At 51.2% G+C, this 27,471-nt stretch overlaps 11 protein-coding genes across 11 annotated transcripts; 6 read left to right on the top strand and 5 right to left on the bottom strand.

Annotated features, from left to right (window-relative positions):
- Nucleotides 1-846: 846 nt before the first annotated feature.
- A1O9_03367 (uncharacterized protein) lies at nucleotides 847-2,542 on the top strand (the record flags this gene model as incomplete). The annotated part of the gene is made up of 5 exons (XM_013408933.1): nucleotides 847-1,029; nucleotides 1,077-1,403; nucleotides 1,453-1,539; nucleotides 1,587-1,660; nucleotides 1,714-2,542. The coding sequence occupies 5 exons, from the start codon at nucleotides 847-849 to the stop codon at nucleotides 2,540-2,542; spliced, it is 1,500 nt and encodes a 499-aa protein (XP_013264387.1).
- Nucleotides 2,543-2,990: 448 nt separating this feature from the next.
- Nucleotides 2,991-4,583, top strand: A1O9_03366 (uncharacterized protein; the record flags this gene model as incomplete). Its single annotated transcript, XM_013408932.1, has 1 exon — nucleotides 2,991-4,583. One exon carries the CDS (start codon nucleotides 2,991-2,993, stop codon nucleotides 4,581-4,583), a length of 1,593 nt encoding a protein of 530 aa, XP_013264386.1.
- Nucleotides 4,584-7,308: 2,725 nt separating this feature from the next.
- On the bottom strand, nucleotides 7,309-8,190 carry A1O9_03365 (uncharacterized protein; the record flags this gene model as incomplete). The annotated part of the gene is made up of 2 exons (XM_013408931.1): nucleotides 7,309-7,635; nucleotides 7,717-8,190. The coding sequence occupies 2 exons, from the start codon at nucleotides 8,188-8,190 to the stop codon at nucleotides 7,309-7,311; spliced, it is 801 nt and encodes a 266-aa protein (XP_013264385.1).
- Nucleotides 8,191-9,704: 1,514 nt separating this feature from the next.
- A1O9_03364 (uncharacterized protein) lies at nucleotides 9,705-10,853 on the top strand (the record flags this gene model as incomplete). The annotated part of the gene is made up of 2 exons (XM_013408930.1): nucleotides 9,705-9,842; nucleotides 9,891-10,853. The coding sequence occupies 2 exons, from the start codon at nucleotides 9,705-9,707 to the stop codon at nucleotides 10,851-10,853; spliced, it is 1,101 nt and encodes a 366-aa protein (XP_013264384.1).
- Nucleotides 10,854-11,454: 601 nt separating this feature from the next.
- Nucleotides 11,455-12,466, top strand: A1O9_03363 (uncharacterized protein; the record flags this gene model as incomplete). Its single annotated transcript, XM_013408929.1, has 2 exons — nucleotides 11,455-11,490; nucleotides 11,549-12,466. 2 exons carry the CDS (start codon nucleotides 11,455-11,457, stop codon nucleotides 12,464-12,466), a joined length of 954 nt encoding a protein of 317 aa, XP_013264383.1.
- Nucleotides 12,467-13,989: 1,523 nt separating this feature from the next.
- A1O9_03362 (MFS transporter, FHS family, L-fucose permease) lies at nucleotides 13,990-15,629 on the top strand (the record flags this gene model as incomplete). Its single annotated transcript, XM_013408928.1, has 3 exons — nucleotides 13,990-14,502; nucleotides 14,560-15,282; nucleotides 15,414-15,629. The coding sequence occupies 3 exons, from the start codon at nucleotides 13,990-13,992 to the stop codon at nucleotides 15,627-15,629; spliced, it is 1,452 nt and encodes a 483-aa protein (XP_013264382.1).
- A 463-nt stretch (nucleotides 15,630-16,092) lies between these two features.
- Nucleotides 16,093-17,040, bottom strand: A1O9_03361 (uncharacterized protein; the record flags this gene model as incomplete). The annotated part of the gene is made up of 1 exon (XM_013408927.1): nucleotides 16,093-17,040. The coding sequence occupies one exon, from the start codon at nucleotides 17,038-17,040 to the stop codon at nucleotides 16,093-16,095; it is 948 nt and encodes a 315-aa protein (XP_013264381.1).
- A 3,290-nt stretch (nucleotides 17,041-20,330) lies between these two features.
- A1O9_03360 (uncharacterized protein) lies at nucleotides 20,331-21,503 on the bottom strand (the record flags this gene model as incomplete). Its single annotated transcript, XM_013408926.1, has 1 exon — nucleotides 20,331-21,503. The coding sequence occupies one exon, from the start codon at nucleotides 21,501-21,503 to the stop codon at nucleotides 20,331-20,333; it is 1,173 nt and encodes a 390-aa protein (XP_013264380.1).
- Nucleotides 21,504-22,302: 799 nt separating this feature from the next.
- On the top strand, nucleotides 22,303-23,154 carry A1O9_03359 (uncharacterized protein; the record flags this gene model as incomplete). Its single annotated transcript, XM_013408925.1, has 1 exon — nucleotides 22,303-23,154. The coding sequence occupies one exon, from the start codon at nucleotides 22,303-22,305 to the stop codon at nucleotides 23,152-23,154; it is 852 nt and encodes a 283-aa protein (XP_013264379.1).
- A 174-nt stretch (nucleotides 23,155-23,328) lies between these two features.
- Nucleotides 23,329-24,352, bottom strand: A1O9_03358 (4-nitrophenyl phosphatase; the record flags this gene model as incomplete). The annotated part of the gene is made up of 2 exons (XM_013408924.1): nucleotides 23,329-24,195; nucleotides 24,287-24,352. 2 exons carry the CDS (start codon nucleotides 24,350-24,352, stop codon nucleotides 23,329-23,331), a joined length of 933 nt encoding a protein of 310 aa, XP_013264378.1.
- Nucleotides 24,353-24,998: 646 nt separating this feature from the next.
- A1O9_03357 (aspartyl aminopeptidase) lies at nucleotides 24,999-26,581 on the bottom strand (the record flags this gene model as incomplete). Its single annotated transcript, XM_013408923.1, has 2 exons — nucleotides 24,999-26,396; nucleotides 26,453-26,581. The coding sequence occupies 2 exons, from the start codon at nucleotides 26,579-26,581 to the stop codon at nucleotides 24,999-25,001; spliced, it is 1,527 nt and encodes a 508-aa protein (XP_013264377.1).
- Nucleotides 26,582-27,471: the final 890 nt, after the last annotated feature.

The raw sequence follows: 27,471 nt of genomic DNA, 5'->3' as shown, positions 1-27,471 counted from the left end.
AACTGGGATATCTCAGGGCGTTTTTCATGGAGGAAGCTGTGTCTGGAGAGCTCTGTCTCGCCGTTTCTTGGCCTTCCAGGAGGCCGACTGGCACTGGAGACTGTACAGGGCAGGTTCCTGGTCCTGCATGTCGCGCATGGGTGTGAGTTGTCGCACTTCAGTTTCTTCCTTCTACATTCGTTGCAGGCAAGCTTCGACCGTTCCTTCCTTGGTTTGAGATCAGTATCAGTAGCAGGCAACTGGGAATCAGATGTAGAGTGAGTGGTTGTGTGAAATCGCTTCATGTGTTTTTCCTTGACATCGGATCTTGGAAAGCCAATCTTGCAGTAGGGGCATTGAAATGGTCGCTCGCTGGTATCTGCCATCAACATGATCAGGCTACGAAAGTTTGTCTAGCTTTTGGAACTCACGAGTTCTTCGGTGTCGAATTAAATGTTCATTCCGGGCGAAAGATCGACCACAAGTCTCACACTGCTACCGTGTTAGGTGGTGGATTACATGGCATCGAAACTCACTGTCTTGTTCTGCACACGTTTGGGCGCTTGATCGGTGTCCATTGCAGCATGCCTTACCCCGGGTTCCTTCGAATGGAAGATATGCGACGTGGAGATCTGGGGTCTCCAGGTCTGTCTGGGTTGTGTGATGATTGCGCTCGGTAATGTGGTCGGTCTGAGAAATCCGACACTTGAACCGTGGGCCATGGCGTCCTACCCCACCTCGGCAATTGATTTTTTGAAGAGCCATGGCAGGGATCTCAGAGCATCGGCCAAAGGCCTGATGTCAATTTGCAATTGGCCTTCTCTGGACTAACTCGGTAAGCTGCCAGTTAACGACAGGCCATCCACAATGTTGAGCATTACGTCGCCAGAATCAAGCTGGCCCGGAGAACGCGATGCTTCGAGGCGCGACGTGGAAGTGGCCAACGAGATACCCGAGCCTGGCCTTCTCTCAGATTTCAAGAGAGCCTTGCTGGCCAGCCCAGACGCGCTGGGCATCAATAGACTCATGCATATGGAGTTGGGCAGTCGAGTAAATCTGTACCGCCGAAACGCACGATCTTGTGTTGACAATACCAGGCTCCGCAACAAAAGCGATTCACATTTCCAGCTGCACTTCTATCGCATTTCCCTACGCTCCCCAGTCACACTGATCTAGCTAACTTGAGGTTGGTGTTTTCAACATTCTGTTCTGGCCACGTGTTGATGAGTCGGATGCCGCTTCCACCACCGTCGCGTGAAGCCATCGCGCCGCCACTACGTCTAGCACAGGCATGTCTTGGCTCCGTGTATTCACGAAGGGGCATGGAAGAGGCCCGTGATCTATTCCACGCGGGAGCGAACCTGTGGGCCGTCATCCTTGAGGTCGATAATAGTGAAGCTCGCTCGATCGAAATGCTTGTTGCTGTAGGTCACAGCCATCTTGCTGTTCTGTGCAGTGGGCTTATCATCGCAGTGTACATTACTCAGCTGGTATGGAGTGCTCTGCAGTGATGCGGGCGTGCTCAGCCGGAGCGGGCTCCAATTGAGCTCAAACACAACGGTAGAAGCAACCGAGATTAGGGTCATGACTCCAGCTGACCGTTACAGATTGCTCGTCGCATGCGGTTGAATGATCCATCTCAGCTGGAAGAATTCCTCGGCCCACGAGTATCATCGTATAGGTTCGTGCCATCCCTTCAACGGAGAAAAAGACTGAAGGACAGATGATTTTTAGTGCGTCAGTGTGGTGCCTGTGGCTCTCAGATATCACTCATAGTTTGCACACTGGTCTTGCAACCAACTTCTCCTCACGCGAACTTTGGACCAAGATGCCGTCGTCACAGGTGGAATTCCAGGACACGTACAATAGTCTTCTCCACGAACAAGATTACGATGATTATCAATCGAACCTTCCCACGGACTTGACCTCAGCAGATGATGCGGTGCTACTCCTTATGGCTATCATCTCGGATGCGATATATCTTCGTCAATCACTTGGATGGCTGGTGCCAACAGACGATACGAGACGTGGAAACAACCCCTTTGTGCCACTAACACCAAGTACTGAGCTCGCGCGAATGCAAAAGTTGCTGTCGAAGGGGCTTGATAGGTGGCAAAGCCAATTCCAGGACTTGGTGTCAGCAGATGTCATGGCGTTTTATCACTATTGTAGGCTCTACATTTCGTGTCCTGACCTACCTGCCCTTTCACCATTGGCAGGCTATCCCAGTCACTGCAGAAATTCGGGTTTCCAGAGTAGGCCAAATACCGGGAACAGGATCAAGATATCTGACCAGGCTGTCCAGCAGGCATGGCAAGTGCTCGATCATGCAGCGTCCCGTGCCAGGGCAGATGAGCAGCTGTGCCCGCTATGGCTTCCCATTGTAGTCTTTCACGCTGGCCTAGTGATATGGGCAAGTCTTGGCCTGGTTGGTGCAGAGCAAAGTGAGAGGCACGGCAGCAAGCGGGCGCTGTTGGCATTCAAAGTCGAACTCGAGGGAATGCCTTGGCCATGTTGTGCAGAGATGGCTTCGGTGCTTGAGAGTCTCATGACAAATGTTTGATTACCTACAGTAGTACGGAGTGCTGTATTTAGGTAGGTAGTCACCCAGTGCTGTCAAGTTCGGCGAAAACGCTCGCGTCCAGACGCGTGTTTAAGCTTCTCCGTAATTTTTGGCGTGTTCTGCGCCGCGCGGCTCGTGGTCCGCCGTTTATGCCCTTGCCGTCGACGTGCTGTATGGTCCAGTCATTTTACTTCCCTCCAGCACGCTTCCTTTCAACGTCTTCTTCGAAGCAGCCAATTCAACACAAAGAATGCGTGACACACCCATCGCGATGGTCAGCTGCTCCGCAACGCTGCTAGTTTGAAATCATATCTAAGCCCGCGCCAGTCTAGCCTACCAACGACGATTCGAGAGGGGCTCTGGATCGCTTTTCCCTATCGGCTGTGGCCAGCCTCAACCCATCATTCCTATATACTGTCCTCAACCGCGGCTCATTGTCCTGTTCACCATGTCAGATAACTTGCCCATTCCTCGATCCAAGTCGGACCCTACGGCTCTGGAAGATCCCACCACAGCAGACATCCCAGGAGCCGTTTCAGAAGCTGCAGATTCACACACTCCTGGCTATATGTCTTCCTCTCCAGGTAGCCCTTATCTCTTGTCACGGAACTCCTCCTATATTGGGAGTCAGTCCCTGCAAGAAGACTGGGATGTTCCTCTTGACAAACTTACCTTTTTCGACATCTTTGACAACCTAGCCCTGCCCTCGAAACTCGAGCACTGGCAGGCTACGATATCGGCGCAGAAAGAGAAGCTCTCGAAGCAGCAGGAGAGAATACGCACGACAGGAAATAATGCCAAAGACCGCGCCGTGGCCGAATGGCGGAAGCGAGTTCCCTCGGCCGATGAACAACTGGCTAAGTACCGGAGCCGGATGAAGAAGTCAGTTGACAACATCAACAAGAGATGGAATGACACAGCCACCATATCTCTGAAGGAGAAAGTGTCTTTCATATCGGCCGTGCTCAACGTCTTTATCAGCGGCTACCTCATTGGGGGTGTGCCTCAATATTTCTACTTCTGGTTCACAGCGCAATTCGCTTATTTTATGCCCATACGCTATTTTACATACCATCGCAAAGGTTACCACTACTTTCTGGCAGATCTTTGCTATTTTGTCAACGCCTTGCTATTATTGACGATATGGGTCGCCCCGAGGTCGAAACGACTCTTCATCAGTACTTACTGCTTGGCGTACGGCAACAATGCAGTGGCAATTGCCATGTGGCGCAATTCTTTGGTCTTCCATTCTTTGGATAAGGTTACGAGCCTATTCATTCACGTCATGCCTCCTGTGACCCTACACTGCCTCGTTCATCTCACCCCGGCCGACATTCTTCGCGCTCGCTTTCCAGCTATTTACGACATCAAGTTTAGCGAGGCCGGTTCCCCTCAGCACTACTCGCTCGGCGCAATGCTGATCTGGGCCACTGTGCCTTACGCTGTCTGGCAGCTCTCGTATCACTTTTTCATCACTGTTCGAAGGCGCGAAAAGATTGCCGCTGGGCGTCCCACCTCGTTCACTTGGCTCCGGAAGTCGTACGCGAAGACCTGGATCGGTAAAGGAGTCCTTGCCCTTCCTTCGACACTGCAGGAGCCTGCATTCATGCTGATCCAGTATTCATATGCTCTGCTTACCATTCTGCCATGCCCCATCTGGTTTTGGTCACGATGGAGCAGTTCGGCGTTCCTCATGACAGTCTTCAGCTGGAGCGTATGGAACGGAGCGAATTACTACATGGACATCTTCGGCAAACGCTTCCAAAAAGAACTCGAGCAGATGAAACTCGACGTGGCCAAGTGGCAGAACAGCCCTGGTGCAATGTTCAGCCCTCCCATAGGACCAGCAGACGGCGATGGAAAGGCCCGAGAAAATGGCGCCGAGAAGAGGCGGAGTATTGACCGGATTCCGCTTCTGGACGAAACTACCGGAAATGGACACGCAGAAAGCTCCAGTCCAACCGCAATAGCTACGGGTGCCAATGTCTTGAATGACACATCTGGCAGCGTTACCGACAGAAAGGGTGTTTCGGGGCCTTGAACTATGAACGCGAGGTGGGCTTGTGGTTTGTGGTTATGATCTGTGCATTTCGTGACTGGGCATGGGTATTTATTTTCTTCCCGGTGACAAGGATTGGAATTCAACAATAACGACCCTTTTTGAACGAGATGGGTTGCATAGCGCGCCCTATTCCATAATTTGGGAACGACAGTATTATGAGTTGCTAGTACGAAATTGATACCCCCCAAAGGCGTTGATGCAGGCGGGCTGAGTGTCGTCCTTGGTAACCAGTTGGTGTTAGTCCAATGATGAATAAGTTTGCATTCCAACCAAATGCACGAGCCACAGCTCAGATATACATCCCAAACTGCTTTCTCGCAGTCCGAGTACTCCGCTTGCATCCACGGACACATCTCCATAGCCAGCCAGCCATTGCCCATGCCCATGTCCTCCTTCCTCTAGTACGCAGCCCAAGTCCGCAATTCATGGCGACGCATGCGTCTCGATATCCCCGTTTGCATACCCAGACGCCATTGCCGCTCCTCCCTCAGGAACGTAATCCATCGTCAAAGGAACCAGCCGCTCGCCTACCGCGCCGAATCTCGAGCCCGCGTACGTTCCACGTGGCATTGTGCGCCAGCCCCCTGTGCTCGTGTAGGTAGCCATGATCTCGCGCGGACGGAGGCTTGTGGGAGTTGTGACAGTATGATTGTCAGAGGGGGAATGCGAATGCGATTGCAAGCCCGCGTGCGGCTCGCGGGCTTCTGTTGGCAGCGACAGCGGGGCTGGAGCCCGCGCATAAGTCCATAGCAAGTCGCGGTCGCCGGGGGAAAACCAGAGGCCGTGGATCGGTGCACCGTCTGGAGTAGGCACTTGGGTCGCGTTCAGGTATGCGGCATCTGAAGAAGGGGTGATGTATTCTGCACTCGCTTCGTTGGCCTTGGGATTGGGTAGCATGCCGTCGGGCTCACTTTCACGGACAAGGTCGGCGAGAGTTGCAACTCCATTGGCAGTACGAGCTGCGGTAAGGGTTTCGTTGCTTGATTCGCTCGACACGCTGGCTCGGCCGTCCAATCGCAAGTGGCGGACACAGCCTTGTACTGGACCGACCATCGGGCCACCCTCACGAAATATTCGTCCTACGAGGCTGGGGAGGTGGTGGAAAGGGAGATAGTGATGTCTAACTTCTTGTTCGGTAAGTCCCGCTTCGGTATCGACGTCTCGCTTGGGGTTGTAAAGCTTTGGAGCGCTGTGCGATTGATTTGCACATGGATGTGGATGTGGATGTGAATGTGCTGGGTCTCGTGGGCCGCCTTGCTGTGGTACCCATAGTGGTAGAGTGTCCGTCCATTTTAAATCGCAAAATCCCTGTCCGATTGCGGTAGTCGAGCCGTCCTGCGGTGGTTCTCTGCTTTGTGTGAAATCTAAAGAGGAATCCCTGTTCTGAGAATGGTCGGCTTCATGATATTGGGTGAAGGGCACGGACGATCTCACAGCATCTGACCCGGGATTCATACCCGCCGCAAACGGTCCTCTTGGGGGAAATGTTCCTTCGCGTGCATTTGATATAAAATGAGGTAAGCCATCCTCCATCCTGACGAACCCATTATTTGGGAATATTGATTGTTGGGCACCATGCGATGGTTTAAGAGGTATCGTCTTGTTATCTAGATTTCGTGGAGATGAGGACAGGTTCCCCGAATGAATCATGTGAGATCCCAGTTGCTCACTCTCAAGAGCAGCCATAGCTCGCGACCTAAATGACAGCGCAGGCGTGAGCACTATATTTGGAACATTGACTATTGCCGAAGAGTACAACATCTTGTTTGTCTGGTGGCGGGAGAGGGTTGAACTATCGAGGGCACCTTGTTCAATGACTGGAGAAGCAGGAAATTCAGGCGCAAAGTTCTGTTCCGTCCAATCGCCATGATATGAAGGGCCTCCATTGTGGTGTGCACTACTCACAGAATCTTGTCTCCCAGCCGAAGCCGTTGGCGCAGTTTGTGGTTGTCGATAGAAACGGTCATCAGATATGCAGTTTCCCCCCATCGATTTTGAGCAGCCACCTTCTGCCTCCATATTGAAGGCTCCAGCAAGTGAAGCCGGCGATGAGAATCGGGTCAGTGGATTTGGTTCTGGTATCTACCAATCGTTGGTCCCAATGTTGCGGTGTTTGTCGAGGCCAACGAAGACGGAAGGTTTGTGTCTCTTGGTTTTCGAGATACCTTTACCCAGCAAACGGTATGAATCGATCATGGTGACCAAGTCGCTACCTCAGAAACCAACCCAAGACTGCCTCAATTAGTCCGCCTAGGCAGTTCAAAGCCCTTGTCTCGAATGTGTCACCAGAAAGTTTCTGCCTGGTGCAGTTAATGACCTGACCTTGGATAGTCATCAATATCATGAGATGTGAATCCCTATCAATGAAGGTGTCATCACAGCCTGGAAGCTCGGCCCGGAAGCTCATTCCAAATAGGGCTGCTTAAACGGTCCAACTGCGCAAAGAAAGGTGGAACTGGGAGCACGGCGTTGAGGGTTTTTAAAGTCTGGTGTAGGTTGGCAGTGCCATGGACCCGTACCTGACTTGACAGTTGTCAACTGTGCCTTCTGGAGACGAGGCCGAGCTCTGTGTAATGGAATAAAAGTAGAGGCACACCCATGAGACTTAGAATCAGGAGGGTACATGTTCTGATCGACTCCCTACGCCTCTTGAAAAGCATCAATACCCCCAACAGCCTAGTAGGTCATCACAACTTACGCCTCCTCATTTTTCGGCAACCAAAATTCCGAAGTCTGGATACTTCAGCCAGTCATCAAAATAGTCTGTAGGCACGGGCTCGGCCATATAGGTATTGACTTCATCATGGTTCTCTGGAAGAGTGATGTCCTGCCATGACATCTTTCCCTTCATGCCACCAGCCCTACCTGCCTTTTCGTAAATGCTTTTTGGTAGAAAATAGTTGCCAAAGTCGACTTTCGGGTCTGTGCTGAAATACAAGTGCACATGATAACCCACCTCTAGTTTCTCTCTTAATTCAACTTTATACCCATACTTGGCGTCGAAAGTTGAATTGAGGTTGTTAATGCACACCTAGAGTATGTATCCTTGGTGAGCGGTACCACGATCTTATGGGGCTTTTGGGCGGAGCATTTGGCTGTGCATCGCACTTACCAATGGGTCTTCTTCCTCGTGAGGCGCTACGGTCACCAGGCGACCTCCTGGCTTCAAGTGTCGAGAAATATTCTTGAAGATGGCTGCCATTACAGCTTCATCCGCAGAGTAATTCAGCAACCAGGCAGCGAATACAAGATCGAATTGTCCTATGCCGACATCGAACGGCTGCGTACAGTCTTTGACCATGAAATCGCAATTTGACGCGCTGGAAGACTTGGAGAACTCTGCTTGCGCAATATCGATCATTCCTTGGGAGATATCGACTCCAACAACTGAGGTGGCACCCCAGTCAAGCAAGGGACGTGTAAAGAACCCTGTGCCACATGCCATCTCCAGAACTTTTGCACCTTTGATGTACGGCGAAAGCACACGTTCGACATTGATAACGATGGCTCGAGAGATGGGCAGGCCGTTCACGGCATCGTATTCACCCGAGATCGAATTGTACTGTGTCGAGGAGAAATGGGTCATCTTGAGCACAAATTCTGTGTTGCGAACGGCAGGCGGCAATCTTCTGTGTCTTATCAAGAGGAGGGAATAAACGGGTACAGAGAACTGGAGTCTACTCGTACGGATAAGATTGAGGATGGCTAGCCTCATCACGTGACGGATGCTAAAAGAAGAACAATGGAGACATGGCGACTACAAACCCTTTAAGCACAGACTCAATAAACATAACATCCTTTTGAATGCTTCTCTCGCCTCCTAGCTGGTGTGTGCAATTATCATTCCGATGGACCGTCCCTTCAAAGCCACGGTCTGCTCTTCCGCCACGACCTCTCTCCCAGTGGTTGGCCGGACGAGGTACTAATTACCTAAGATACTGCATCTTCCGATCTCGGTGCTCATTTATGGCGCTTAAAAGACCACCTTTATCATCCTGGAGTCTAGGTAAATGTAAGTCACAACAAATCGAAAGCCTTTGCCAAGTTGACGCACACCGTCGATAGGCAAGCCGCAGTCAATATCTTTCAACAAGCGAGAAAATATGCAGCTCGCTAGCTTGTCCTCAATTTGGGAGCGGGAATCAAACTAAGCGCCCCGTGGCCCGATTATTCAGCGGTATTTAAAAGTAGGCTCGTGGAAACAGTCTGTGGGCGAGATTTGCGTGCATGACTTTCCAATTAGTTCAAGTTTATTGAACATTATCTCAACTCTGAATCTGGTGTATTGGACTTGAACCCTGACGTCGAGATTCGAGTCCGGATGGCTCTCTCCACGCCAACCGTTGCAGTTATTGGCTTGGGTAGGGATATTCTTTCAAGCAGCTGTCATTCTTTGCCAGCGCTGATACCTTCCTTCAGGCGCACTCGGCATTGTTACTTTGAAGAATCTTGTTGAGGAGGACTTTAATGTCACTGGATTCGAGAAGAATGCATATATTGGAGGCCTCTGGAAGTTCACGGAAACAAATCAGACGTCTGTGATAGAATGTGAGCCTTTTGCAATTGATCACGGGACCCAACACTGATGTTGACCAAGCCACTATCGCAAACATATCCAAGGAGAGAGTCAGCCAAGCTTACCTTACGCGTGGCGATGGAATTGACTTTTGCAGGGCTGCTTTACGGATTTTCCTTTCCCAGATGGTACTCACTCCCTGCTGACCATAGGTACTGCTCGCACCTGACATTCTGTAGATCTTCCATCACACCCTTCCGCTACCCAGGTCCAAGAATATCTGGAGAGCTATGCAAAGCATTTCAAGCTCGACAGTTATTTTCGTCTGAACACTGAAGTCACCAGAGTGACTCGCGACAAGGAGAAGCAGAAATGGAACATCAGCTTTAGACGCCCAGACAGCCAGGAGGTTGAGGAAAGCTTTGACAAGTTAATCATTGCTAATGGGACCAATAATCTGCCGAAAATTCCTGTATTGACTGGACAAGATGATTTCAAAGGAGAGATACTGCATTCCATGAATTTCAAAAGGTAAAACACAGCTAGACAAGCTTTTGAGTGACTGGCGGCGACTGACTCCAGTCATGCAACACAGGCCCACAAATTTTCAGGGAAAGAGGGTTGTTGTGGTTGGAATTGGTAACACCGCCGCCGACACAGCGACAGCTCTTTGTGGGGTTGCTTCGAAGGTGTATCTATCACACAACCACGGGGCTCTTGTTGTGAGTTCGTTCCTTTCAATTTCGACTCAGCATTAATGTCTGTTTCAGCTTCCGCGAAAAATGCCATCTGGCGAGATCTTAGACCAGGGTGTCACGTATCGAATGATGATGATCCAATATACGATGGCAAAATGGGCACCCAGCTTCGCCGAAAAATTTGGTAACAAATACGTCAAGAAGCGCCAGGATGCAGCCTTCGACATCAAACCAGAATGGAATCTAGATTCTCCTTCCATGATTCATACCCTTCCTATCCTTTCCGACACTCTCATTGGCGAGCTTCATAAGGGTAGGATCGAGTCAGTCACGGGTCTCAAAATGGCCACTGGAGACAAGCAATTGGAGCTGGACGATGGAACCTTCATCGAGGTTGACGCAATCATCTGGTGCACTGGGTACCTTTGGAAGTACGCTTTCCTAGGTGAATACGATCCATCACTGAAGGCTGTTGACGGATATATCCCCACGATCACTGGTAAAGCAGGGCCAAATCAAGTGCCCTTCCCGAGATTGTATCGCAACATTTTCTCCCTGGATCATCCGGAGAGTCTCGCATTCGCTGGAGCGGCGGCTTTTCATACGCCCATATTCGTGAGCTGGGACTTGGCTTCCATGGCCATTGCTCAGTATTGGAAGAAGCCGGAACGGATGCCATCGAAAGAAGCGATGCTCTCATCATACCAAAACCATATGGCTTGGGCGAACGGGATCCTTGCGCACGGGAAACTCGATCATAGGTTCGTCAACGCACAGGAGTGGACGGAGTGGGCTCAGGAGGCAGCCGGTGTCCGCGTGTCAGAGCACCTCGGTTATGGATTGAGTGGGTGGAAATTCTGGTATAAAGACAAGGCACTGTGCAAGATGTTGATGGATGGTCTCTATAGTCCCCATTTCTTGCGACTGTTTGACAGCGATGGAAGAAAGGCGTGGAAAGGCGCTCGTGCAGAGATCGAAAAGGTCAACGAGAGTATTCGGCAGCGAATGGCAAAAGGTAATGATGACGCCTCATGAACGTACTATGACACGAATGCTACTAGTCAAACTTAAGATACGAAAGAAGGTAATGGTGTGCTGCCAGATCTAGGTATACTCCACGCAGGCCGTGTCTGATTCGGCTGCTTACCAAGACTTAACGAAGGTATGGGCAGCGAAGTTTGCACCGCCAATACCTTTAATGAAACTAGACAGGGCACAACCGTTGCCCCTAGGCTTACTCAACCTTGAAACTACCATAGAAAGAATCCTGTCCTCGCTGCACTTCTAACACCACGACTCAGTACGCCGAAATTCGACCGTTTATAAACGATGATAGGTGTGCATCGATACTGGAGAACAAGGCGCCCCGTCTGCCTGGTGAACGGCGAACCGGAGCTAGGGCGGCTTATCTGCAAATGCGAATGAAGTCTGAACAGGGTTAGTAAGTTACGAGCAAGATGACGAGGCCTCCTTCCACAGACTCCGCAGTCTTTGATATATATGATAGAAACTCCGCTGTTGTGAACATTCTCCAAACTGATTCATATCCACCAGCTTGGGGGGACTTCTTTGGGCTTTGCAAGGTTGCATACCAGTAGAGAAGTATATTGACCTTGGGGAAACGTACTCCCGAACGATGGCCAGCTCGGGAACCAAAGTCGCTGTAGTAGGGGTGAGTTCAATGACAGACATGACTTATTAGAACGCTATGGTTACTAACTAGTCCATAGCCCAACGGGATCCTGGGCGCACCTGTCATCAAGCAATTACTCGCATCAGGATTCGCTCTCACGCTGATAACTCGAGATGCAACCAAGACAGCACAAAAACTGAGCTCGAATATCTCAGCAGATGCTCGGGCAAAGGTGAAGATTGAGGAGGTCGACTTTTCCTCGGCCAAGTCTCTCGCTCCGGTACTAAGAGGCCATGACAGCGTGGTGGTTCTCACAGGCCGAGACGAGCTCGAGCCACAAAAACAAGTCATTGATGCGGCAATCGAAGCAGGCGTCGAACAAATCATCCCTTCTTCTTTTGGGGTCGACTCAACCATTCCCGAAATCCGCGCCCTTCCCAGTATAGCAGTGAAAATCAAGATGGAAGACTACCTGCTGTCCAAGATCTCAAGTCCAGATACGAGTACGAGTTATACTATCATCCAGACTGGCCTGTTCTTGGATTGGGCATTGGGTGTTGGTATGCTGGTCAATATACTTGGCAAGGGAGACCAGCCTACCATGCTCTTTGACAACGGTGATGTGAAGCTCAGCACGACCCACGTGGACGACATTGCGAGAGCAGTCGCAACTGCAGTCGAGCACCGCAAAGATGAGAAGTTCAAGAACAAAATGCTGTTCACTAACACCTTTGCTGGGACACAGAATGATTTCATCGCTTGTGCTAAAGAGCTGGAACCAGGAAAACCATGGCCAATGATCAAGGTCGATACGGCGGCGGCAAAAAGGAAGAGTGAAGAGGCATTGGAAAGGGGTGATACTTCCCCCGAAGCGATGAGAGGCTTCATTGTGAGAAGCAGCTTTGGAGATGGACTTGGACTATTCTCTAATGTTGATAACGAGCTTCTTGGCGTCAAGGAGCGGGATACTGCGTACCTCAAAGAGCTTCTGGCCGAGTTTCTGCGTAGGGAGTAAATAGTCATTTCCCATCCGATGTCCGTGAAGGACTTCGGAAATCCAGACCTGACAAGTGTCTCAGGGTCGTGGGTTCAGCCTGCGGAAAGATGGGGTTTGATCTGTTCACTCTCCGAAGCAAGCCAGGCTCAAGCCTGAACTGAGGCCAGGGGGTTGAAATCTGCGGAAGCCCTGATTTCACGAGCGTCGGTTTCTTGGTTCGTTGATAGCATCTGTGGGTATGCCTTAAAACACTAGTCGTAACAACGGCCTGCTATCAGCCGGTGAATCGGAAATGTATTTCATCCACATCGTCACTTCGAGATGATTGGAGGTAGACCAACTTGTCAGGTGATCAAGGGGCAAGGCTGAGTTCGAAAGGGGAGCGGTTTGATAGATCTGTCAACATACCAACCGGACCTGACTCTTCGCGAATGAAGATGCAGGAAACAGAGACCCTGGGGTCAATAGACTGCCCGTTGCCGTTAAGGATCCATAACCCACCCCTATCAACAAGGCTTGATGTCATGATACGAGGAGGCTATACGAAGTGTCTCGCGCTGGCCAATGCTACACTCCCACGGTCAAGGTGTTCTCAAAAGTGCGGCGTCCGGTCCTCACATGGGATTACATAAGTTCTTTTGGGCCGGGGTGGGGTGGGTGGGTGGTGGCCTTCTCCGCGCCTCGGTCCTGCCTTCGGGAAGTTCTGGAACGACAGGGAACTCTGACTGAAATCGTAAGGGATCATCGACAATGCAAGACAATTTGGTCGTCGTCAAATCAGCAATTATCCGTCGCCAATATTGGGCCAGACTTCAGGATCGACGCCTTGGCTTCAGCGGGGATGGGCTCGTGGAGTATGTATGTATGTACCTTATTTCCTATATTGTCACCTGGTCACCCCATAGTGACCCATGTCCTGCTTGAGGTCACACCCAAACTTTCTTTATGTACCACCTTCCTCTTCATTTGCCGATACGGGGCTGGACTGGCATTCAACGGACTGATCATTAAACCGAGCAAAATGAGAGCCAAGAACGCTCCTCGGACACTGCTATCCAGTGGAGGAGCTTGGACAGCTTAGTCGACGCTCTACACGTAGGCTCTGCCCCTTTTCAGCAAAACACCAGTGTTTGCGGAGATGATCCTCGAGAGCTGCTCGGCGCTGTCCCTTGCCATACCATGCTGTAACCGCATCTTCAGGGTCATCAGGTGCCAATCGCATGCACACTAAACATTTGCAGTCATGCAACTTCCCCGTACTGTAACCAGACTCACACAACCCCAGCTTCTCGAAGCCCACGGCAGATAGGGCCAAAGAACTCAGGGCTCCGCTCGATACACGAACGACAACGCGGGGACACCAAGCTCTCACACTCGTCAAGTGGCTTCGTCAATGGAACGAGAATGTCGATCCATAAAAGGTGAACATCTCCCAGGTGTTCAAGCGGTCGGCCTCTATCAAGATTTTCTTCCCTGCACAACTGTTCTTACCTACTCTGTTTCTGCAATATTCCCATCAGAGGAGCCAATGAGTAGTTAGGATGGGGTTCAAACAGATACTCTCGAAGCGGTCGGCCCTTCGTACCAAGAACACCGACATCACTGTCGCCGCTCAACTGACACTCCGCCAATCACTGTGGCCTTTGAGTATTGTGACGATCTTGTTCTTCCTTTGGGGGTTTGCCTATGGGTTGCTCGACACCCTTAATAAACACTTCCAGAACACTCTCGACATCACACGAACCAGATCTTCGGGGCTTCAGGCTGCCTACTTTGGTGCCTATCCTCTCGCATCACTGGGCTATGCGAACTGGATACTGAGACATTGGGGCTACAAATCGGTTTTCATCTTTGGGCTTTGCCTCTATGGAATCGGTGCCCTGATGATGTGGCCCGCTGGCGTCTATCGTTCCTTCGGTGGTTTCTGCGGTGCTACGTTCATCATCGGTTCCGGTCTGGGATCGTTGGAAACTGCTGCGAACCCTTATCTTGCGGTGTGTGGACCGCCTCGCTATGCAGAGATTCGCATCAATTTTGCTCAAGCCTTCAATGCGGTAAGTCGATCTGTCTGTCTGATACGGAAAACAACTAAAGACTGGCCATCATGCTAGGTGGGAACCGTAGTCGGGCCCGTCCTGGGATCATACGTCTTCTTCGTTTCCACAGAAGATACTGTACAGGCACTCAAGAGCGTGCAATGGGTGTACCTGGGGATCGCGATTTTCGTATTCATCCTGGCATTTGTATTCTACATCTCATACATACCCGAGATCACGGACGCAGACATGGAGTTCCAAGTCCAGGAGACTCACGTACAGGGTTCCGAGCTGCCGTTTCGCAAACAATACCGGGTCTTCCACGCGGCGTTCGCACAGTTCACGTACTGCGGCGCGCAGGTCGCGATCGCGAGCTACTTCATCAACTATGTCGTGGAGACGCGGCCCGGCACGAGTAGTTCACTGGGAGCCAAATTCCTTGCCGGCGCACAAGGTGCATTCACCGTGGGGCGCTTCTCTGGCACGCTGTTGATGCACTACGCAAGGCCGCGATGGGTTTTCCTCGTGTACCTGGCCGGTGTGGTAATCTTCCTCGGCGCCGCGACAGGGACAAGGAACAACACCGGCCTCTCGATGATGTTCATTGTATTGTTCTTCGAGAGCGTCTGTTTCCCGACCATCGTCGCCCTCGGCATCCGCGGATTGGGTCGGCATTACAAGAGAGGCTCCGGCTTAATCGTCGGCGGCGTCATAGGCGGCGCGTGCGTCCCTGCTCTCACCGGCAAAGTGGCCGATATCTATAACGACACCGGAAAAGCAATGGTAGTCCCTACCATGGTAAGTGGAAGTTCTTGCCCCGTCCCCCTCGCACAAGAACAAAAAGAAATGGACGTCTAGCAAGAGATCCCAGATTCTGGATTATTCATTGCCCTGAACCGTTCTTTCCTTGCTAACGGGCGACTTGACAGTTCATGGTCGCGACTCTGACATACGCCCTCTGCGTGAATTTCGTCGCGTACTACCGCGTCCCCGCCGATCTGGTGGGTGATAGCACGATTGGACTCACGAACACGGCCGGCTTGAACTCAGATGAGGAGAAGAATGCCCAGGTTGCTGATGGACGGGTTAGGGATGGGGCTCAAGTGATCGAGGTCGAGAAACTCGAGGCCAGAGGTGCACATTGATCGTGACATGTCATGGCACTCTTGGACAATCTTGTGGGCAGCGAGCTATATGTCGCCATTTGCTCCGTCGTGGCCCGACCTCAATCTCAAATGACGGAATAGCAAGTATGAGGAGGCGTGCCCCGTGGTGTTAGTAAGTAGTGGTAGTAAGAGAGGGAAAAAAAGAATAATACCCTCCCAACCGAGGAGCACAGTGATTTGCGTTCTAGTCTTCGACTTGAATTATTATGGACCTTATGTATGAGGTAGAAAGACGCTGCTCTCACATATCTTGAGCCCCAAGCCCCTGACTAATGGGGACAACTTTTTAGTAACACCTGACACTTTCTGGCTCTTGTCGGGAAAAAGGAAAGGCCATATCAAGCGGCCGCTGCCCGAACCCCAGGAAATGCTTTCACTGGAAACTGACTGTACCACCAGATGGCTATCAGATAATTATATGACTTCATGCCCCGCACGCGGATCACAAAGCCAAGCCGCGCGCCCCTTTGGTCCAGCGATAGAGCGACAGCGCCCGCCGCCTCGCAATGATTTCCTCTTCACTGGTGGGTCCGGCGCTCCGGACACTATACAGCGTAGATCTCAGAACCTTGCGAAAGCGTTTCTGGAACTCAGTGTTCAGGGTGACGACGCAGACCTCATGGGCACGAATGATGGTCTCGCACGCCTTCTCGACGGACTCGTTGGGGCCAAGCTGCGGCATGCGGTCGGCGAACAGCAGCAAAATGAAGCTGCCGTGCAGCAGGTAGATGCCGAACAGGTACGGCATGAACGTGAGTTCCGGGTCGCGGCGCAGGATCTGTGATACCGCCTCGGAGGCCGCGATCGCGTGGAACGCGCATTTCATGAATTCGGCGGTCGTTATCCACCCGTCGTCGTTCTCCAGCATTGAGACGGCGTCCCACTTGCCGTGCAGGAGGACGTGAAGAACGTGCAGGATGAAGGTTGCGTATGCGATGACTAGTTGTGCCTGAGTGTGCGATTTGGATCTTCGCTGGCTGGAGATGGGGTCCTGTTGTGCCGATGCGTGCCCTCCGCCGCCGCCGTTTGGGCTTGGGGTCAGCAACTCACCCGCCGGCGTGCTTCCGTCCGGCCTTTCAAGCTCGTGACGATTGGCGAGGTCTGTCACACTTCTGGCGCAGTTCGCTAAGAGGGTCTCGATTGAGGAGGTGGCCGGTTGCTCGTCAAGGGATCCAAGGCGTGGATGATTTTTGAGATGGTGGACGAGGTTGATGTCGCCGAGAATCGCCATCAAGGGCAAGAAATACTCGAAGAAACCAATCCCAGTGACTGTGGTACTTGGGCCGTATGTTCGCCGAGTCAGGAGTTCCAACGGAATGCTTTCCAGATTGTCCCACATGTCGTCAGGGAGTGGAGTGAAGACGTCGATTTCATCATCTGAGATGGCCATGGTCGCGTTGTATGAGAGAGCCAGGTGTCGGTCAAGGCAATACACGAGCCAGAAAACTCGGCGTCGCTCTTCTTGAGCTTCAATGCTTGCTACGGTCTCTACCTCCTTGGGCTTGTGGGATGCGCACGAAATCTTCACGCAGGTTGCATTGGACCCGTTACACCTTTCGTCTTGCCGGCCAAGTCCTAGACTCTGAGCAGATCTCAAAGCTTTGCTCCACCATGGAATGCAGTCAGTCTTGAAGTCGCCGCCAGATACGACAATACATAGCAGTACGAATGTGAGCACATCATCGATTGATTGAGCTGGTGGCCCGGCTTCACGACTGTGAAATGAGTCGATACCTGAGCCTCGCCTGAAACAGTCCTGCTGATAGATAAGGTGCCCGCCTGCATCCGGTCAGTACACCGATGGGAGGGAAGGACTTCCGCCCTGTTTCACTTTAGTGTCATACCTGGAGCCCTATGCCAATGATCTCTGTCCCTTTTCTCCAGTAATTCCATGAACAACCTACGCAAAGCGTCGCATATTCGGGGTCTTGATCCGGGTATCAGAAGTACAGCAATGTCTGCTGTCTGTGCACTAACCCACATCATTGTAACAAGCAGAGCCGAGGTGGTTGGGCGAGGCTTCGTTGGATGCAACAATGATTGCTTTCTGAGCACGTGCGTCAACACATAAGGGGATGCCACCCGGAATAGTGAGCTGCCCGCTTCATCGAAATAAAACTCCAATAGCTCACATGCTTCGTCGGGCCCAATGATGCCCTGTAGTAGAGGTAGCACAGGCTCTAGGCACTTTAATGGACTTCTGCACAAGTTTGGATCTTTCAGTCCAATAGGACAAAAACTGGACACCGACGCGGCACCCAACGATTGGCGCTCGCGTGTTAAGCTAGCCAGTTGGGCGTCTGTAGGTAGAGGCGGGCTGAGAACACTGCTGATGTCTTGCATGAATTGGCTCCTCCGGCGGGGAAGCTCTGGGGATGAATCAACAACAGAATTTGGAACACCCTGTGCATTATTCACATCCTTATCCCCTATAGATGGCTGGCCCACTGTCTCAAAAGAGTCATGCCGGTACTGCAAAAATGGAGGCCGATGCTGCAAGTTCCCACCATCAAGGCTTTCGTGATCCTCATTAAAAGTTGGAGCTGGATTGGCAGTCTCGGGGCGCTCTTGTAGATGTCTCTCGGAGTAAACAAGGTTATAATCGATGTGATGCTGGTCTTCTGCAAGAGGTTCATCATGAACGTCGACTCCATTCCCATGATGTAGCCTCAGGCTCGGTTTCCGACCTCTCTTCCGAATATCTCTGACATAGTGGCATTCGTGATCGTATTCTATCCGGAGCAATCTGTCAGAACAGCTTCGTCGGCGTGGTTAATGCCCCCCTTGGCCCAATATGCTTACCTCGACAACGTCGACTTCAAGGCAAACTATCAGCTCGATTGCTCTGACCCGAATGCCTGTTGCAGCTCGCTTACCAAGGAGAATCTCCATCACACCGAACCCTGAGACTGCTGCATTTATCACACGCTCTTCTCGTTCTTTTACGAGGTCTGGAGGCTGATGCTGTTTGCATTGGACTTGTGTGGCTTAGTGGGGTCGAATGAACCGGAGGCTCCATGCTGGACCCGTGGCACTGAAAGCCAACCCCTTATTGCGGGGATAAATGCGCTGGGTAATTCGAGAGTGTATGAGTTGCTCAAGTGGAGATTCAACTTCTGGAGGGGCGATGGCTGGTTGATAATAATTAAATCATCCGCCGGGTCAAATGGATTCGACCCTGTCTGCCAAGATGTTGTATTGAGCTTCGAGATCTCAGCCGGTTATTAACAACTTGCTATTGGATCCCCCACTATACATTTAGCCAGGACATCCTGGGAGGAGTCACTCTGCGCGAATGAAGCATCCGGGCGATCAGCTGTCCAGCAGTTGAGCTTTTCCAGTTACGGAGTACTTCATGTTCTGAGTAGTACTTCTTGATTCGCCGCCGTCTCCGCTTGGGCAAGTGTCCTGATTGTGGAAATTTGTCCCAGCCATGGTGAATGAACCTATGCCAGGGTCAGGTGTTGCCTCAATCAGCAAAGGCCAAAAGTTGTAACAATCGTGACCGTCTTCTCACGAGACTTTCCCACCTCCGCATCTCCGACTGGAAAACTCCCCATACGCTGAGATTCCAGGAGTGGGAAATCTAAGAGTCTTGTCAGCCATCGTGGACGGAGTGGCGCGGCTTCAATGGGAGAACGGATGACACTCGTCGGTGACCCTGAGCGGTGAACCGAGCATTGTAGAGCAACTCATGCTAGATAAAGTCTATCAACATTAAGAAACACTCCGTAATTATGGTTGTCATAACAAACCTTGTTTCATGTGATGTGTGATCTCTTGTGAGCCAATGTGATTCAGTCAAAAAATCGGGGCAGTGGTTGCCGATAAGACCCCCGAGAACGTTGTCAAATGGATCGCACTTAAAGCACATCAGCGACGTCTTGGCTGAGGAGGAAGCAGTTCAACTCTTGTTGGATGTCCGGTCAGGTAAACAGCAGAGATTTGAGGAACACGCTGAATGGGCTGAGCGGTACGACATACACCAAAAGTGCAGACTGGTTAGGATGTGGAGAGGAGGCGATGAAATGACTGACTGAAGGAGACCGTGGATGCCGGACTCAACTACTTTCAATCGGAATTCAGCACCTGATCCCCCCTGAAGACCCAAGTCGACTCTCCATAGCGACCTGGGTATGACAACGGAATTCCCCTGAGGGAGCATGAGAACCAGTTAAGCACTGTCCGGTGTGTGATGAAGGGGCGAAGAGCAGGAAAGAGTGGCCTTTAGCCCATTTCTTGGTTTGACATTCCAGGGCACGATATCATCAAGAAAACACTATCAAACACCGAGTATAGTATGCAGCAATAGGATCAGCCACAGGCAAGAGCGTGCCAAAACCGGGTCATGTTCAAAATCCAAGCAGGTGCCATGAGCTCGATCCAGCCCGACGCATATCCGGCTGGAGGCGTGAATGAGGTGCTTACGATTCTGCTCATGGCCTGAGAATGGAGGCTGGACGTTATGTGACGCCCCTGGAAGCTGGGTACGGCGTTGAGACACAGCCGGAGTTCATGGATCGGTAGACGTGCCCTGGAAAAGAAGGGCTAAGTTAGCTGGTGGAAATCATCGGAAAGCAAGGCCTGCAATCGAAGCGCCGAGGGCGCTGTAGCAATAGGTGGACATGCATGCATGCATGGAAGTTATAGTCTTATTGCTTCGACCATCGTATGGATATTCTATAGACGGCTAACAGGATCCAAATCCTCAGACGTTGTTCCCTGGCTAGCATCTTGACCTTTCTGACCTACTCCATTCGAACTGGCTGGCGGCCCAGAGAAGTCGAAATCTAACCAAGGGCCTAGAATCTGTCTGACTCCTTCGTAGAGTCTGCTGTCCTGTTTCACCGCCTCGTTATCAAGTGTAAGAGATTGATCGAATCCGACGGCTTGCAATTCTGAGGTCCCAGGCACTGTCTCTTTGCGACGAAGAATTTTGCAAGCCGTAGCAACGTTCTCCTCCAGGTCCGATATAGAACCTATTCCTGTGATAGTTGTAACCGTGTACCCCGGCCTCGAATTTTGCTGAGCCTTCGCAATTGCAAATCGCAGGGCAAGCGATGACAGAACATCGCCTTGAGATTCGACCCATTCAGCTGCTCTTTGAGCTGCCGCTCGCAACTGCGGAGGCGCCGGATGCCAGTTCCCAAGCGCACCAAGGGCGACTCCCCCATTCCTCAGTAATCCAGCACCCAAGGGACTTGAACTGCAAACGGCCCTAACCCCAGCTTTTTGCAGGGCACTTAAGCCTTTTCGTTCGAGTTGCGTATTTTGCAATGTGAGCTGCGCCCAGACCTGGACCACATCAAGTGGCCGGCCATATTTAAACAAGATTCTCTTGGATGCCTCGATGAGCATGTCGATGCTGTATCCTGAGATGCCAACGCATCTGATCACCCCCGAATCTGATAACTCAAATAGTGTTCCCACCGCTTCGATGATCTCCTCAATGCTGACAAACTCGACATCATGACAAAAGACCACGTCGAGATAGTCGGTTCCAAAACGATGCAGTGACCGAGCTACTGATTTCTTGATCCAGGCAGAGGAATAGTCGAAATTCTTCTCCGTGATCCTGCCGGCCTTCGTGATCAGAAGGTAATCACTTCTCTGATATTTAGTGGTAATGTCAGCATGACAGAGGGCAGCGCCCATTATCTGCTCCGAGGGCTCGTAGTATGGTGAGGTGTCGAAAGCCCTCAGACCCAAGTCGAGGGCTTCCTTGATTATTTCCACGGCAGGCAATGATTCCGGCTTTGAATTTAGTTGATAGCTGAAACCAGCTCCCCCCATGATCAATGGAGGGAGACGAGCCAGCACAGCCTCAGCTTCAACCGACCGGGTCACTACCATGGCTGGTGATCGGAGGATGTGGTGGCTATGTCGCAGGCTGTTTTCGACCCTTACTTTTGCGAGAGATATATCAGAATGGATGGATATCGCACGGTTGCTACTACCTGAAGGTTTGTCCCGCTGAATCATGCGTGAACTTTTCGCTATCAAAGTCTTGCAGCGCTGGGATTGGTGATATAGGCAGGTCTTTAATTTGCCCAACAATGGAAGAACGATGGGCTCTCCAGTGCGCTATCTCCGTGCATGTGTATATCGTCCGTAGTATGACCTCGGACCCTTAAGGCTACCGAAACTTCATGTGCTCCACCGGGCAGGCTGCTCCCGGAACCAGTGTGTAGCATCATCCTCGTAGTTTTGCCCCAACACACAATACCGTCGGCTATTTTGCTCTGACGTCGAATAAGAGCCAATAAATATACTTTCCTCGGGATCTGACTCAATTTAGAATTTCCCCTATCGTTGCCGGCTTCCGGAAAAACGAAGCCGATGAATATAGATATCTCCTTTTACTTCGGGAGAAAATCGTTCTGATTGCAGGTTGTTGTCCAGATTCTTGCTCCTTCGTTTCAGGCAAATCAAGTTGAGAAAATGGCGGCGCCTCAAGCGCTCAATACTTCACCCGACCTGAACGGTGGAGCATATCATCCTTTTCTACACCCAACATTTCCTTGGTTTTTGATGCCATGACCGCGCGTCATTGGGACACGAGCGGCAGCGCTCGATATCCAACAGGTGAGTCTAGGTGGAAATGTCCACGAAGTAAGATATCTTCATCAAATTCCAAGTGAAGCACGCGAACATGGAGACGAAATCCAAACCACCGCCTCCTCCAAAGCCCAAGTCTCTCTCTTCACAGGCGTCGGCGGGACCGGCTCCAAGAAGGAATAAGAGAGGTCTGGGCTGGCCCTGGAATGAGCCCGCAACCCACTTTTCTCTGTACCAGGCGTACATCACCTCTGGCAAGATTACATGGCTTTTCAACTGGGAAGTCTGGGTCCCGGACTCTCTCCCTCAGCAAGTCGAGTGGATCCCCTGTGTACGCACACCCGCCAACGTCAAGGACGTCGACCCATTCCTCAGCGACATCATTCACAACCGTGCCTTCAAGACATCAGCATTATTAGGCTTCAACGAACCGGAGATACCAGAACAGGCGAATATGACGGTCGAGCAAGCGGTCGAGCTGTGGAGGCAGGTCGTGCTTCCCGCAAAAGCCAAGTTTGGATTCCGACTTGGCAGCCCAGGAATGAGCAGCGATGTTGGGCGAAGTAAGCCCTGGCTGAATTCCTTTCTGTCTCAGCTGGCTGGACAAGACGGCATTGCTTTTCTTGTCGTGCACTGGTATGGACTGCTTTTCAAGGACATGCGGGTTTTCCTCGAGGATATGCGTGCAACCTATGGATTGCCGGTCTGGGTGAATGAGTTCGCGTGCACCAGGATGGGTGATGGGGAAGCCAGTGTCCCGGAGGTAGAAGCCTTCATCCGAGAGGCTCTGCCATGGCTAGATGCGTGTCCATGGATCGAGCGATATGCGTACTTCGGTAATCACGATGTCGGGCACTGGGTCGGGAGGGCTAGTAATTTTACCGAGTCTTCAGGAGCTCAGGACAGACGATTGACAAGCGTAGGAACACTTTATTGTGAGTTATGACGAACCAAAGCATATAGAGGACTTCTGCGGAGGAAGTAATAGGTAGGTGGATCACAATAGAACTGGGGGATCTTGAGAAATGTTCAAATAGATAAAGTTTGATTGTCTATCTCGTCTATCTCGTCTAACGTGTTCTGCCGTATCCTTACCTCAGCAACTTGCTTGAAATCAGCGTTAAGCGCCCTCTAGGAGATCACCCAACTCATCGACATAGTAGGCCGGTCTCGTGTCACCCTCGAGAAAATCTTGTTTTGTGCTTACGCCAGTGAGCACTCCCAACGTCCCTCCAAGTTTTCCTTCAAGCCCAAACTTGATATCGGTGTTAGTACGATCACCAACCATGACGGCGCGACTCCGGTCAAATTGAAATTTGCCCTCAATGGCGTCCATCATTGCTTGATTGGGTTTTCCAAACGCCATTGGCTGCTGACCTCCGAGCATCGAGATCAAAGGGGCGGACATGCTTCCAGCGCCGGGAAACAAGGCACCAGCAGATGGGAGTGTTGAGTCCATGTTGGTGGCTAGGAAGATGGCGCCACGCTTGATGTAATGATAGGCAAAACACATCTTCAGGTAGTTGAAGTGGAAATCCAGCCCAACGAGGACCACTCCCACGTCGGGATCCAGGACTGAAGGGTCACCCGCCGCCAGTAGTTTGTAGTCTTCTGGAGTGACATCTCGTCTGTAAGCAGGGTCTGTACCGCCGATGTGCGGCACACCTTCGGAGTCCAACTCGGTTTCGATTCCTTTTTCACCAATCACAAAGACTTTGTTTCTCTTCTTCAACTGGGGGTGTGACTGCGGCAGGATCCTGGAGATGTAGATGCTTGCAGAGTACGAGGAACCGAAAACTTCTTCGGCGGTGGCAGGAATTCCCATGCTCTCCAGCTTCTTTCTGTATTCGTCTCTAGACTTGGTGGAGTTGTTCGTCACGAACACTACCTGCTTGTTCTTCTTGCGCAGCATCTCGAGGGTTGGAACGCTCCCCGGGAACAAGTGGTCGCCAGACCAGAGAACGCCATCGCAGTCAAACAGGAAGACCTGGTGTGGGTGTTAGCACAGCGCTGTCAAAATAGATAAAGAGAAGGGCTGTGAATCGTTTGAAGTTTGAGGCTGTGGAGAAATGACAGACATCATACTTGTCAATAAATTGTTTCAAGCCCTCCTTGTCGTCCTTGAGATAGACTGGGGCTGACATGGTGCCGGCTACAGGATCGCTGAAGTCGAAAATTGTTGGTGTTGGGGCAATGACTTTTGAAGGTCACGCCGAACTCCGCAGTGATATGATACTCTAGAAGCTGCGATTACTGCTGATACTTCGTTCCAAGCATTGAATCAACTACGATGACCTGATTTGTCCATGGCAACGAACAGAAACTGCTGGGCTTTTCTCATACGTCTTTTCGCTAAAAAGGTCCCATGGATCTATTTACTGCGACTTTCCTGCGATGCTCAATGGGCTTTCGGTATGATGTTTCTGTAGGTATCTAACGAGCAGGTGGATTTGAGCCAAGTAGAATTACTAGTCAGTAATTTTCCACGCGGCATTTCATTTAATGAACAGAGGTCGCTGTCGTTGTCATTACTGGGCTCACAGGTGCATCTCGGCTCCTTCGTCAAACGGGGAGTCGCTCCTTCTCCCTTGCTCGTGAGACAGCCTCCGCGAGTTCGAAAGGACGGATTGTGCATTGGCTATCACATCACAGTCATGAAGTGCACAAACACTTCCATCGAGGCTGAGCATCGACTCAATCTGTCGATCTCTGTTCTCGTTGTTACAACATATCCGCAGAAAGAGTGCCGATGGTAATACCTAGCACTCAAATCATTGCCCATCAAAGCGATTAATCGACTAATATGGTTTTCTCCATAGATGAATAATGTTGGAAAAAACTGCTGAATAGTCGAATGGCATGGTGCACATCGTCAGCACCTCCAGTTTCACGACAGCTGTGCATTGATAGCTGCGGGTTCCCAAGGTCAAGCGTACGTGCACCAAGATGGGCAGATAGCATTGGGCCAATCGTGCTTCCACAGCTTGAATCGTTCCGTACCACGAACAATTGCAGTGGTACACCCTCAGGGTCGCTATCGATGATTTTGGCTGCCTTTCGAGCAACCTCCTGAAGCAACACAATACCGGGGGAGTTTGTGGCATACCTAGCATTGGCGTTGATCTTAATGACTGGTCCTTGATTCATTTCTGGTCTGTGGTCACTTTCATATTTCGCGCCATAATTGGGGTTGACTGAGTGAGCCATATCTGCCGATAGCAAGAATGAGCTGGACAAACTCTGCTCATAGGCCGTGGAAAATTCCGGCTCGGCTGCATGGTCGTATGACTCCTCGGACCCTTCACCAGCAAAGATTGAAGATGGCAAGACAGACAGTCTGCGAATAATGGCCGGAAGCATAACTGAAAATGCGCCTTGGGCCGTCATACTTCCAATTTCTTCGTGATCAAAACAGGCAACCAGACGGATGGATGTTTCATCGTCTAGAGCAGACGAGGAGCGTAAAGAGTTGATTAGGCCCATGGTTGCACAATATGTCTGATTGAGATTGTCGAGTCTCGCAGAGAAGATGAATTCATCGCTTAGACCTCCGAGAACAGCCTTTTGCGTGTCGTAGAGCACAAGTTCAAAGTCCACCACACTCTCAGGCGCGACTGTGGCATCAGCAGCAATAAGCTCAACGATATGAGGATGATGGCGCGAAGTAAGAGCCTTGAGCGGAGTGAATGGCTTATTCTCCTCTTCCGCCTCATCACTTGAGACTTTGCTTTTCTTCTCGTCCTGGCGCTTCAATTCGGCTGATACCAGGCCAGCAATAGGGAATAGCTGGGTTTCTTTGTTGAAGGAAAAGGTCTCTTGACGGTCAAGATGGACTGCAAGCGTAGGGATGCGTAAGATAGGTTTGTCGATGTGAACCAATTTTTGAACCACATCGCCGTCTTTTTCTCGTACCATTACCCTTCCTGCCAGCCCAAGGTCTCGATCGAACCATGTATGCCATAGTCCACCGCCATATGTCTCGACGCCAACTTGAAGGAAGCCATCACCTTGCTTCTTGCTCACCGGCTTGATTCGTAAACAAGGCGAGTCGGTGTGGGCACCGATCATGGAGATAGGATTTCCTGGCTTCCACTTCTTGCCAATGGCGAATGCAACGACAGTAGATCCATTCCTGGTGAGGAAATATTTACCACCGGGGCGCAGGGCGGATGACCATGACTCTTTCTCCTGTGGGAGGTATCAGCATCTGCAATTGACGTTCTAGAGCGCAAATCTGAACTGACCTTGATCTCCTTGAACCCGACTTTGCTCAATCGCTCCTTGACAGACTTGACCGCATGAAAGGGAGTTGGAGACGCATTGACGAAGTCGAGGAAGTCGTTGGCCGCGACCTTAATACTGACGGGAGCCATGGTGGAATGGGATCGGGCTATTGGCGGGGGCCTCAGGAGGGACCGCAGTAGCATATGCGAGAGTAAGCCTGGTACTAAGGATCTGAATGCTTTCGAGACGTGGAGGTTGCTGCGGATGAAGATTGCTTCGTAGCTGCCGATACAGGTACAATGCAGGCTGGGCCGAGCGTGCCGAGGGGCCCTATGGGACTGGGTGGTTGCCTAGCTCGACGCCTGAAAGGGTAATCCCTACCAGCTAGAGGTTGTGCGGTCCAAGCTTAGCATTCCCCATAAAAGCCATCCTTCGGCTCTCTCCAGCGCCTAAGAGATTCCCAGGTCTGAGCCTCGCTGTCGCCAACTAGGTCTGGAGGCATCTGAAACAGCACTTCCGTCAAATCAACTGGTTGATCTGCAAGCATCTGTCAAACACTCCAACCTCAAGGGGTAATGAAACACAATTGTTCCGATATCCTTGCCGCCCAATACAATGTGCGGCCTACGCGAAGTGCATTTATCGTTGTATCTTTATTAACTAGCAATCCACACGCCGGAGCTCCGTGCGCGTGGTCGCTTTTATGGCCGCGTAAAGTGTTTTTGTTGTGATTCCCTTTCGGGGCAGGAGCTGGCTGGCATAGCTAGCTCTGGGCATCAATCACAGTAAAACGAGTCTAAATTTACAGAAGAGTGGAATGAATTTAACAGTATGCATGCAGCAATACCACATAATGTACTCTCAATCTTGATTCATGTAAACGTGCATAGAGATGCTGGATTCTTTAAGTTTGAGCCGGAAGTGAAGTTGCAAACGGCGTGCCAAGACCTCTGGAAGGAGCATTGGCAGGTGCGAGCCTGAGGGATGAGGGAGGTGTGGCCCGTGGGTGCAGGTGCGCGTGGCAGTTGCTCCTCCCCGT

The sequence above is a fragment of the Exophiala aquamarina genome, assembly GCF_000709125.1.
Source record: "Exophiala aquamarina CBS 119918 chromosome Unknown aczIA-supercont1.2, whole genome shotgun sequence".
Taxonomy (NCBI): Eukaryota; Fungi; Ascomycota; class Eurotiomycetes; order Chaetothyriales; family Herpotrichiellaceae; genus Exophiala; species Exophiala aquamarina.
The sequence above is the reverse complement of the archived record's forward strand: the minus strand, read 5'-3'. Positions and strand labels throughout refer to the sequence as shown.